Here is a 12,332-nt window from a genome sequence, read left to right on the forward strand (position 1 = left end):
GAAATATCAGTCCGTGTGACGAATATAGGGCTGTTTATAAAATTCTGCTGTTCGATCAATCCGGAAAAATCGGTAACAATATGCCAATAATACCCGTGATGGTTCATTCAAGCTAAACCGTGATTGCATTATCACGTTTCTGTGTGAATTTAGACAATAAAGTTTTCATCTGAGTTTCTCTGAAACAATGCAAATCTCGAAAATGTACTTCTGTTTCGACAATTCCATAGCAGAGGTGATATTCAAGCATTTCCGATAAGTAGTTCCGGACATACGCAAGGAGATTGAGGAAAGTAGTACAGACCTACCAAATTACTACGCTGCTCACCGGAACCCGGCGCACTGATCGGAATCCGAAATCGTTTTTTAGCACAACCCGTAAGAGAAATGCATTCTGCTATTTTTCTCCTGATGTTTTTGAGTTTTTCTCCTGAAATCAAGACTGAATCTTCATCAAATCATGTAATCGATGACTCAGTTGGCTTGGGAAGAACCTTTGATGGTATTGGAGCCATAAGTGGAGGTGGGGTAAGTCTGGATGCCGCTTTTATAACTTTTGAATTCCATGGAGCGCCAATTCTAGCAAAATCTTTGTTCAATAACCTGCTAGCATTTGATCTTTATTTGCGACGAAGATCACCAAAAAATTCGCAGGCCTGGCAATGTGGCATTATCTCAAGACACTTCCCATTTAAATCTACAGTCGTTAGATATTTGTGAAATCAGGTACAATGACGGTGTTGCTGACGACTCTTGCCGTGACAATGACATGAATTGATGTGATTGTCAGCAACGATTAAGTTTGTCATTATGTTATCATCTGCGATAGCACAGGTACTTAAAAACATGAGATGGCAAAGACCAGCATGGTCTTAACCTCAGTGCCTGCCTAGCCTACCATAGATTTGCATTAGGATCAGCGATGTCTTTTGAATTCCTTTTCAGGCCACTTCCAAACTTTTAGTAAACTACCCAGAGAAATTAAGAAGTCAAATTCTGGATTATTTGTTCAAAGTAAGTCTTCCTTTAATTGCAATACAAGTGAGGGAGATATACCATGGGAGGACCATGACACACATGGAAGTGTTCGGTGATGATGGTCATCTGTCCTGAATGAGAGTGTATAACATGCTTCTTAAAAATTGTCAGAGAGTATATTGTCAGAGATTATATGGCATCACTCTATGAACTCAGTTATAGTTTATCAGGTAATGGTAACATCTGCTGTCAGTCTTTTTTAAACATAATCATGTGCAACGCATGATCAAGCCTGTTTATACAAATATCAGGAAGTCGAACCTTGGAACAACAACACTTCCTCATTGTTTCCTTGTTCTATGTCGACTACTCTGACCTTCAAAGCATGTGACACAACTGTTGATCCCATTCCAGCCCAACTTTGGTGCCTCGTTACATATACTCAAGTGTGAGATTGGTGGCGATGCACAGAGTACAGGTAGGCTTGAAGGTTGAAATGAAATACAGGTCTGTAGAACCTTCCTCAATGGGACATGCTGGTTTGTTAAGGAGAGCTGTCCTCATTACAAACCGATGTCAAACATAATGAGAACCAATTCTGGATCAATACTCATTAAAACAAGGTGTATGTAGGGTGCTGCTTACAGAGGTGTCCACTAAGGGAGGTACCACTATTTAGCCTCTTGCACACGAGGTCAAGATGTTCAAACCGGATCCAACATAAAGTTTATACAATCCAATAATCATTGTAGTTTGCTCTTTCGACATTGGATGCATCAAACCTTTCACATTCACCTTAAACTAAGATAAGGATCATTATAATTGTTAGGTCATTCTCAGAGATTAACTGTCAATAAGGCCTCAATCAGTTGTAAATTTAAGCCTGTGATTAATTAGGCCCATTTATGATTAATTGTCTCAATCTTGGTTAAATCAATGGTAGTAATAGTAATAACCCATTTACCTACTGTAGGCCTGTTGATTTTGTTCAAAACTTTTTGTGATTCTACCTATGATTGCCTGTGCATTTCAGATGGGTCAGAGTCATCGCACATGCACAGTCCGTGGGAGGAAAACTATCACCGTGGTTACGAGTGGTGGCTCATGAAGGAAGCTAAGAAGCGCAACCCCAACATCAAACTTTACGGACTACCATGGGGTTTCCCTAGTTGGGTTGGCCAGTATTCCAGAAGTCCCTACAACAGTGTTATGACAACAGCAAGTTATGTCCTCAAATGGGTCATCAACGCTCAGAAGGTTCACAACCTGACCATTGATTACCTCGGAGTAAGTGTGATCAGAAAACATCTACATTTTAAACAGCTGTTTGTAGGAGCTGAAGAAATAGACCAATCTAGGGAAACATGCTGCTCTAGAAGTCTTTAACTGGAAAAGTCTGAACCTTTACCTTTTTTGACAAGTTCCTACTCTGGCAATAGCATTCCTTGTGAACTATTGAAAGATAAAGCATGTTCTAACACTGTCCTCAATGTGTTACAGGTGTGTTGCATGTTCTAACACTGTCCTCAATGTGTTACAGGTGTGTTGCATGTTCTAACACTGTCCTCAATGTGTTACAGGTGTGTTGCATGTTCTAACACTGTCCTCAATGTGTTACAGGTGTGGAACGAGAAACCATACAACGTAACCTACATCAAGACCTTGAGGAAACTGCTCGATGATAACAGTCAAAAACAGGTCAAGCTGGTTGTAGCAGACAGTGATTGGTCTGTCAGTGAAGATGTCATGAAAGATAAGGAGTTTGGTGATGTTGTCGATTTCATTGGGTAAGCAGACGCTGGGTGAAATAACAAACTCTTCAAGTCTGTCAAATCAAAAACAGATGAATGTGAAATGACCAAACTACAGACTTGCCGTTGGATGTGATTTACATGCAATCATCAGACTGTCCACTTTCAACTTTGCTGTCGTTATTCCAGTGTCCACTATCCAGGAATGACCAGCACCACAGATGCCAAGAAGACTGGTAAGCAGCTGTGGTCATCTGAAGATTACAGTACGTTCAATGATGATGTTGGAGCTGGGTGCATGGCCAGGGTGAGTGCCTGTCTACATCTTGAGTCTTGTTTGAGTTGAAAGCTGAGTGGAGAACAACCTTGCTGAAGACCTGAGCCACCAAGACCAAATTGTGGTCACAGAAGCTGACCTGAAGGTGACATCCACATTGGTGACTTTGACTGACACGAGAATTTGCCGCTGTCATTGAAGGGTATTAGAAAAAGCATCACAGTCTTCATCCCATGTTTTAAAGTTCTCTTATTCTGTATTTGTGTTGTAATTTCAGATCACCAATAGAAATTATGTGGTTGGAATGATGACAAGGTAATCACTTATACATGTTGTTGAATCAACATAGATTCAACAGAACAGAACATTTCAAACTATTTTGTGCTGAAGTGGGTCAGATGCTGGTCTAACAGATAAAAGTTTGACAAAGTTACCACAAAGTCATTGCCAATGTTATGTAGATCTATCAATAGTTTGAAAACTTCTTCTCTATTACCAGCACCATTGTATGGAATCTGATTGCGAGTTACTACCAATCGCTGCCGTTTCCAAGGAACGGTCTCATGACGGCTGATCAGCCTTGGAGCGGATATTACAGAGTGGATAACCCAGTCTGGATCACAGGTGTGTACATGTCTATCATAATTGATTATGTACACAATGTCGTACACAGACACTGTGAGGCTCACAGTACACACTGTTGATAAGGTTGATGAGTGAATGAGACACCTGAGTCGGTCTCCTATGAGGTATAGGATTTCAGGTCTTGGACTGCTACCCCAGGTCATGATGTGTTAGGAGAGTCTTTCAGACCGTATCGCTTTCCTCCAGGCCTCCAATTTCCAAAAAGGCTTCATACGCCACAGTAATGTGGGTGAACTTCACAAATGTCATCCCCTGGATGAGGCCGTGTCACGGTGTAGCCAACTATTGTCCTCCATCTTTTAGCCCACACGACACAGTTCACACAGATTGGTTGGACATACCTCAAACACGGCTCCGGGGTTGGCTCATTTGAAGGAACAGGAGGAAGTTACGTGACACTTCAAAGTCCTGATAAGAAGAATGTTACCATTGTGATAGAAAAATTAGTAAGTTATTAGAATAATGAACTTACCTTCTGTAGCTAGTGACGTAGATTTGATGATCAAAGTGGTATCCTTTTCTGTGATGACATCAGCAACCTCTAAGGTACTTCTATGGTATCTCAATGTTTGATGTGTCTGACCCGTGTTTGTTTATACGATAGGTTGTCTGTCCCTGAAGTCACATCACAATTGCCAGTTGAATAACAGATAAATGTTTATATTTTCAGAGTCATGACCATTCAATCTGTGTGCGGCCACCACTTGAACCATATAAGACAGAGGCGGAAAATGTGACTTTTACTTTAAAAGGCTCTCTGGTGAGTTTGGACTCTGTTAGCTTGATCTGTGTGATGTCCTTTACATGGGGCTTGTCATTATGATGAGGTACAGGCTTCGCAGGTAGATTTGGACCAGAGATATTCGTATGACAAAGAATGATGTTCAAGTCATGTCTCATATCACTTCTTTGTTTTCCAGGCCAATATCAAACAGCTGAATGTGTGGGTGACTAAGTTAAACTTTGGCGGCCAGCCAAGTAAAGTATTCATGAAGATGGCGCCATTACAGGTGAGGTGATTGTGTGCTAGTTGTCATTACAGGTGAGGTGATTGTGTGCTAGTTGTCATTACAGGTGAGGTGATTGTGTGCTAGTTGTCATTACAGGTGAGGTGATAGTGTGCTAGTTGTCATTACAGGTGAGGTGATTGTGTGCTAGTTGTCATTACAGGTGAGGTGATTGTGTGCTAGTTGTCATTACAGGTGAGGTGATAGTGTGCTAGTTGTCATTACAGGTGAGGTGATTGTGTGCTAGTTGTCATTACAGGTGAGGTGATTGTGTGCTAGTTGTCATTACAGGTGAGGTGATAGTGTGCTAGTTGTCATTACAGGTGAGGTGATTGTGTGCTAGTTGTCATTACAGGTGAGGTGATTGTGTGCTAGTTGTCATTACAGGTGAGGTGATTGTGTGCTAGTTGTCATTACAGGTGAGGTGATAGTGTGCTAGTTGTCATTACAGGTGAGGTGATTGTGTGCTAGTTGTCATTACAGGTGAGGTGATTGTGTGCTAGTTGTCATTACAGGTGAGGTGATAGTGTGCTAGTTGTCATTACAGGTGAGGTGATTGTGTGCTAGTTGTCATTACAGGTGAGGTGATTGTGTGCTAGTTGTCATTACAGGTGAGGTGATTGTGTGCTAGTTGTCACTGTTTTGGGTGGCCAAGTGGTGTCTTCCTTACATGAATCTCAATAGTCGTATTTGCAAAGTATATTGTATTTTATTATAAATGTTGCTTTATTTCCAGATTGTAAATGGAGAGTTCACCCTCTACCTTGATGTTGACACAGTATTCACTCTGACAACATTGAGTGTCGGTCAGAAAGGCCAGTATGCCGCGCCACCCCCACCGCAAGGCTTCCCTCAACAGTATAAGGATAACTTTGATAGTAAGTTTTGTGGAGTCGTTTCCAGTCAATATCAGAAACACTGCCATGTTACTAGTGTGATTGCAAATTGCCAACAAATCTGGCCTGTCTCAGCTCACAATTCCACCAACAATTGAAATCAGCCAGTGAAATGGTTTAGCCACACAACTCTTTCAGTACAGTAACATCTCCTGCCAAACATGAAATGGCCTATGGCCTAAAACATAAAGCATTGAAATGACCATACCGTTGAAAGCTTTCCGCTGGCTTTGGTACTACAAAATCAAGAAAGCACCAAGAAGTTAACTTACTTCCTCATTCCAGCTTATCCTCTTGACGTTGAAGCCTTCAACTTTGCTCAACAAACTGGTGCTTTTGAGATAACAAAGGCAGAGAACGTTTCACGTGGGAATGTGCTCACCCAGGTTGTGCTTGATATGCCCCTCAACTGGTGTGGACCAACGTTGTTTGATCTGCTGCAGAAGCCTGTCACGATGATTGGCAACGTTAGTTGGTAAGGACTTCATCTTCTCTTATGACATTAGTTTATGCCATTCTGCCACAACGGTTGAGCATCCGTTGGGTTTATTTGCCTGATGACCACTCTGTCTTCAGCTATGGAGTCCATCTCAAGCCCCTGTCCTCTTTGATAGCGTGTCTTGCTTGCTCTGGCACAGGCACCAAAGGTTCAAGGTCTCTTGTGTTTAGATCTCATTCAGGGGACATCTGCATGACTAAGATTCTTCCAATGTCTCTTTTCCCCAGGTCTGATGTCATCGTCAGTGTGGATGTCCAAATCAGCAAAGTCAACGGCTCAAAGGGAGTGTTTGTTGCAGCAAGGATGGACAAGGGAGGCTGTAGTGTCTGGGAGGCTTATGGCCTCTATTTCTGGATGTATCCTGAGCTCAAGGAGTACAGGCTTACTCATGATCTAGGTGGGTATTGAACAAGTAGTGACCATATTAAAGACAGCCACAATACCATTATTGTGTTGAAATCAGGCGGGTTATTAAACAATGAAATGTTTCTGTTTCTAACTCCAGTTGTTTCTTCTTTCAGTCGGAACCAAGTTATTAGGTGCTGGGAAGCTTCCCACAGCGGCAGTGGGACAATGGCACAACCTCATGCTCATTGTAAAGGTAGGCTGTTGAAAAGCTGTATCACCAATTCTCAACGATTTAAAGTAATTTAGGGGGAATCTCAGTCTCGCATGAGGAAGTGGTCCAACTAGGTGTCAGGCCCTTGTGGCTTGACCTCTGTTGTGGTGATAAGCCCCAATCACATCAAGTTCAGACATCCCCAAACTTATGTTGTAGCTGGAGGTTTCTTCCCTGGGTATTGCTCTGGAAGACCTCAACAGATTGACATGTAGTGGTCTCTGAAGTCGATTCCCTCACCATGCTCACAGAAGCATCGGTCGAGTCCTCTGCAACCTCCCCTAAAGCATGCCTTCATCTTTATTTTCAGGGAACGCAAGCAACGGGTGTCTTCGATGGAACACAAGTGTTCAGTGTCACCATCCCAGCCACACCAAAGAATGGATTTATTGCATTGGGGACTGACAACTTCGGACTTGCCAACTTTGATAACTTCAGATTGGAAGTGGCTCATAGTGTTGAAGACTTTAGTTTTGTTAACTATCAAGACTTTCATGTGCATGACGTCCTATGAGTCCAGATGTGAGAGCTGTTGTTGTACCCTGAACTGGCTATCATTCCATTCAAAGCTCTCTTGGAGCAGTTGTGATTGTGTCTCAGTCCATGACCGGCAGCATGATACACAGCAGAGCAATGTGATCAAATATCCTTGTGAAAGTTGTGTCACAAGGTGGCGTTGTGTGAGACAACTATTTGTAACAAGGCACAATCATGATGAGATTTAAAGGTACAGTTCTTCCATTCCAAATGAACCAATAGGTTCAATTGATGCTATGTCCATTGTCACACGATGAAAGATTCTATTTCGTTATGCTTGGATAAGATTGATCTGATGACATAAGTCTGGAACCGTCATAACTTTAGGTAAATACAACATGTATAGAACACAAAAACACACTACTCTAACCAGTGGCTCTCGGCCTATATTACTAATTGTGCAGTGGACATATCAACTTCTTCACACATGTATTTGTAATTCAAGAAGGTACGAGTCTAAATTATATAACTTTCCTAACAACATGCCGTCATGTTATTTTTGTATCAAAACTTGAGGAATGTTTGTTGTGCAGTAGATAAATCAAACTGTCCACTCGGGGTCTGTTTATAAGAGTCTGGACGTGGCCCTCAATCAAGGTCCAAATCAGTGTTCTGGAAACTGTCAGAAGTCACCACAGCAACGGTAGCTTACAATGTAGCCAACAACGTGAAGAGGTTCTGATGGCTCATGGCCGATTCTAAAGTTGATTACAGAACAGTGTCCTGCTTTGAGTTCCTCATTCTGACGAAATCAGGTGGTTTGTTCCTGCACCACACACTCTCCCCCCAAACTATGGAGAAAGCAGAGTACACGTAGTGAAGGGGCATGGCACATCCAGCAAAGACTTTAGACACTCTGGCAACATGGGGAGCTAGTGATTATGAAGGGGAGGGCACATCCAGAAGAGATATGGTGCACTACTGTCTCATTGGCCGAAAGTCATTTCTGCAGGTATGAGGTAACAATATAGAGCGACGGTAAAATACACAGGCCGGTTGCACTGGAAAATAGAAATGTCCTCTTCACCATGTCCCACCATCTCCCAGAGTTTCAACCAATACTTCGTCCCCAAAAGGGACGAATTTCGAAACGACTGGGGGCGAAAAGGTGATGGAGCGAAACGATCGCGATTCCATATGTGGACCACGTGCGTTTATTTACATCACGTGACCTGCTATCGCGAATTGGATATAACATTGACTGGTAAAATCAATGTGGCGAAAAGCGATCAACATTTTCTCGGACTTTTCCTACGTTTCCAACTCCTCTCAGGGTTCTAAAAGGATTCTACGACTGTTGTCCTCAAAGATGGATCCTGGAGTAGAGGCTGGGAAGAAGGCTGCTGCTACGGCAGCTGTCGATCATTATGTACAAGTGAGTCGCATGTCTTCTTCCAAAATCCCACCAGCAGCCAGTACATTACATTGTCATTGAACATGTTGAATGATTGATGTGTAGCCTATACCGTGCACTGAATGATGTTGTAACAGGAATGACGTATGAAGTTTTGTCCTTGTCCATTAATGGCTTATGATTGTCTCTGTTCCCTGACCCTTGGCTTGATTGGAGATGTCAGATTGTGTGCTGACCCCCCCCCCCCCCCCCCCCCCCCAAATGCACCTGCTGGTGTGGTTAGAGCCTCTATCTATGCCCTCATCCAAGTCTCGTGCAGTTCTTCTCTTGTCACCTTGGTGCTCCATGTCCAAGTCGGTTACTGCTGAGAGTCCGGCCGAGTGTCGGTTATTGTGTGGCAGAGTTTACTACTTAGGACTATGCTTGGCCTTGGGCAACTGGAAGGCCTCAACATACTACACTTCCATTTGCAGGACAATCAAGTTCTTGGAATAGGAAGTGGTTCCACCATTGTGTTTGCAGTTGAGAGAATAGGTGAGTAATGGTAGTTGGTCCTGTAAACCAATGGCAGGTCTTGCTCTGGAACTAAAGCATGTCACCACCAGTTAATCAGTATCTTTTATTGTTTTATGATTTCCCTTTTTTGAAGCAATTAACATCAAAAGTCAATCACCTTAATAGTTGACAGGGGGGATTTGGAGAGTACAGTAGACTTGAATTGACTAAAGAAACTTCAGAATGCCGTTCAAAGATCTGACTTATATCTATTTTATATTGATTGATTTTATTTTTCAGCTGAGAAGGTGAAAGACAACAACTGGTCCGTGAAGTGTGTCCCTACCTCATTCCAAGTAAGACAGTTATTGAATAGTATTAGTATCAGGTAATGTGGTGGCTGCCTGAAGGTCAGTAGACAGTAGGTCAGTTCATACCAGCGACTGTGACAATTGATTACAGTAAACTCTTGTCTATTCACAAAGCCCTCCTCCTGTTTTCATTGCTGCAGTCTCACGTTTCCCTTTCAGGCAAAACAGCTGATTGTACAGAATGGTTTGGAGCTCAGCGACCTCGAAAGAACCCCAGAGGTAATTACCTAATAGCTCCACTGGTAATTAGCTGTGATGAGGTACAAGCATATTCTGTTCATTTCAATGCGACGCTGGAACAATATTATTGCGCCTGATGTTGCCTAACAAAGATGATTGGTTGCGAAATCAGTTGCATGCCTTTAGCTCAAGCTGGCAACTAGTATTTCCTTTCTGTGTGTTTGGTGTTAGCATATACATGTAGTTTCTGAATATGTTCAGTTCCTGATGTTGCTAAAAGTACATCACAATTTCCGCTCATTACCAGCTGATTAATGCAATTGTCCAACTGCATCACACAGGTTTTTGAAGATTATTACCGTGTTTTATAATTGATGTCATTTTTCTTCCAGCTCGATGTGGCAATAGATGGCGCTGATGAAGTTGATGTTAACCTCACCTGTATCAAGGGTGGAGGAGGCTGCCTCACACAAGAAAAGATCGTCGCTTCTTGTGCTAAGAAATTTGTTGTGATAGCAGATTATAGGTAGGCACGGTTGATGATCGAGGGTGTATGTTGGGGCTGATCAGAACCAGGGGTTGAATTCATTTGAGTTAAAGGGAGCCAACTAGTCATTCTGCAACCTGAAGTTCATTCTCACAGAGTTTCTGTGTCAGTAGTGCACCGTGTTAGAATAAAATCATGCTGTCAAATATTGCAGGAAAGACTCTGATGTCCTTGGGACAACATGGAAGGGAGGCGTGCCTATTGAAGTGATCCCCATGGCCTATGTGACGGTGATCAGGAAGATGGAAGACAAGTTAGGAGGCGAGGCTGTGCTCAGGATGGCAAGTAAAAAAGCTGTAAGTTGAGAAGTGGTCTTGTATCTTAAACATCTGCCCATCTGTTAACTGTTCTTGAGTGAAGGAGATAAACTGCCAACTGTTATCATCTGTATGTAGTTTGATTGTCTTTGTGCTGATTCTGTGGTATCTGTACCTGAAATCGATATCTGTTGTTTCCTTTCAGGGCCCCCTGGTGACAGACAATGGAAACTTCATTGTCGACTGGATATTTGATAAAGACTGCGACTGGGACCAAGTGAATACTCAGATCTGCCTCATTCCAGGAGTGGTCGATACAGGTTTATTCATCGGCATGGCTTGCCAGGCGTACTTTGGACAGAAAGATGGAAGTGTAGTCGCTAAGTTGTCAGAGTCAAAGGCAAACAGTGTGGAGAAATAGCGGACCAAGGAACTTTTTAACAGGCGTACTTTAGCCCTTGACGTGGGCTCGGGATACATGGATGCTCAGGTGTTTTGGAATAGGGTCCACACTTCGAACTACAACCGAGAGTCAAGAAGGCCTGGAGCATGGAATATATGTGGACTTAATCTAATTCGCTACAGAGTTAAAGATGATCGAGCAATTCTGGCAGATCGACTTCCTTTTTCCTGTAAAGATCTCAATAAAATGAGTGTTTCACATGAAGAATCTTGTAAAAGTGGAAATAGTTCACACTTTGTGTTTAAATTGTGGTCCAAATGTGCTCTCAGACAAGAGATAGCATTGAATGCAGTGTTAACTCTCCTCATTCCGTTGTGGGTGGGAAGAGGATGTCTGCTTCATGAATGTGTGGCCTTATTGTTTTGGGCCTTGGTACAAGTCAATCAAACAATGGCAGTTCTGTTACAAGTCCTAAGTTTTGATTTCTACTTCCTGGTCATATCTTCCAGACATAACTAATTGTCAGATTTCGACATGTCATGTGTCATGGTCAGTTTGAGTTTTGAACCACCTGTTATTCTCAGTAAAATCATGCCTGTTTTCATATTTCCAAAAGTCAATTGACACCAGAAGGTTATTGTTGTAAGTTTTGGCCTGTAAATATGGGTATTCTGGTATTCACAACTATTGCCTGGAAAGAATAGTAATAATCATGTTGTACCTGCATGTATTATATTGTACACTGACATGACATGAGATATTTGAGTGTTAAAAGTTTCAATCAAAACAAAACTGTGATTCAAACGAATGATACCACCACCTGTTATAGCTGATCAAGTCTTTCAGTGTATTGAGGGAGAAATGGGAGTTTGTTGAAGAGTAAATCAAACCTGGCTGGTCTCATCCTGGGCACCTGTGTTCAGATAAAATCATACTCAAACAAGACCACTCGGGTGTCTTTGTATTTACTCATGATTGTTGTTTGTTTGTTGAATTTATAATCACTGCCATGTCAGTGACCGCACACTGTATAATGTCATAGATCTGTGTCTTAGCAGATGGGGTGCAGATATGTTGAATTGTTTTTGTTCATAGTTGGTTGTGTAACCGAATCTACTTGAGATATATGTATGCACACTGTTGCTCCAAATAGTGACATTATACAGTGTGGAGCATAGACCTGTCCTTATTTCCTCTTCCCTTGTTGTGGGTCTTTATTCACCACCTGTGTTTACAATACATCTGTGTACTGTATTTGTCTGGTTATTCAGAGATGAAGTCGATTCAAAATAAACTTTATTTCATCTAAAATTATTTGCCTTTTGTTTACTTTGTCTATGATCTCAAAGTACAGGACAGAAAATGCTCTAAAACATGCATCCATCCAGGCCTGGAAATGAAAATCTCCAAAGGCATGAGCAAACAACTTCTAGCGGACCACAAACCAGGACCACAAACCAGGACCACAAACCAGGACCACAAACCAGGACCACAAACCAGGACCACAAACCAGGAC

The 12,332-nt window shown here is 42.2% G+C and overlaps 2 protein-coding genes across 2 annotated transcripts; both read left to right on the forward strand.

Moving 5' to 3' along the window:
• The first annotated feature begins 350 nt into the window (after positions 1 to 350).
• On the forward strand, positions 351 to 7,690 carry LOC135489886 (galactocerebrosidase-like). The gene is made up of 16 exons (XM_064775495.1): positions 351 to 528; positions 946 to 1,014; positions 1,393 to 1,456; positions 2,012 to 2,265; positions 2,599 to 2,765; positions 2,919 to 3,036; positions 3,284 to 3,321; positions 3,506 to 3,630; positions 3,955 to 4,097; positions 4,322 to 4,411; positions 4,572 to 4,661; positions 5,395 to 5,536; positions 5,840 to 6,029; positions 6,281 to 6,450; positions 6,575 to 6,654; positions 6,983 to 7,690. The coding sequence occupies exons 1-16, from the start codon at positions 388 to 390 to the stop codon at positions 7,184 to 7,186; spliced, it is 2,085 nt and encodes a 694-aa protein (XP_064631565.1). The 5' UTR covers positions 351 to 387; the 3' UTR covers positions 7,187 to 7,690.
• Positions 7,691 to 8,394: 704 nt separating this feature from the next.
• LOC135489887 (ribose-5-phosphate isomerase-like) lies at positions 8,395 to 12,112 on the forward strand. The gene is made up of 7 exons (XM_064775496.1): positions 8,395 to 8,584; positions 9,037 to 9,097; positions 9,359 to 9,414; positions 9,589 to 9,648; positions 10,002 to 10,135; positions 10,311 to 10,452; positions 10,619 to 12,112. Exons 1-7 carry the CDS (start codon positions 8,423 to 8,425, stop codon positions 10,832 to 10,834), a joined length of 831 nt encoding a protein of 276 aa, XP_064631566.1. The 5' UTR covers positions 8,395 to 8,422; the 3' UTR covers positions 10,835 to 12,112.
• Positions 12,113 to 12,332: the final 220 nt, after the last annotated feature.

This window comes from Lineus longissimus, chromosome 6 (genome assembly GCF_910592395.1).
Source record: "Lineus longissimus chromosome 6, tnLinLong1.2, whole genome shotgun sequence".
Taxonomy (NCBI): domain Eukaryota; kingdom Metazoa; phylum Nemertea; class Pilidiophora; order Heteronemertea; family Lineidae; genus Lineus; species Lineus longissimus.

What these genes read in the sequence shown, in the direction of transcription:
- LOC135489886 (XM_064775495.1), top strand. Translation starts at nt 388, where the DNA reads ATGCATTCTGCTATTTTTCTCCTGATGTTTTTGAGTTTTTCTCCTGAA. An exon ending in TTCTGGATTATTTGTTCAAA is followed by an intron (nt 1,015 to 1,392) that starts GTAAGTCTTCCT and finishes ATCCCATTCCAG; the next exon opens with CCCAACTTTGGTGCCTCGTT. An exon ending in ATGATTGGCAACGTTAGTTG is followed by an intron (nt 6,030 to 6,280) that starts GTAAGGACTTCA and finishes TCTTTTCCCCAG; the next exon opens with GTCTGATGTCATCGTCAGTG.
- LOC135489887 (XM_064775496.1), top strand. Translation starts at nt 8,423, where the DNA reads ATGTGGCGAAAAGCGATCAACATTTTCTCGGACTTTTCCTACGTTTCC. An exon ending in CTGTCGATCATTATGTACAA is followed by an intron (nt 8,585 to 9,036) that starts GTGAGTCGCATG and finishes TTCCATTTGCAG; the next exon opens with GACAATCAAGTTCTTGGAAT. An exon ending in GGATGGCAAGTAAAAAAGCT is followed by an intron (nt 10,453 to 10,618) that starts GTAAGTTGAGAA and finishes GTTTCCTTTCAG; the next exon opens with GGCCCCCTGGTGACAGACAA.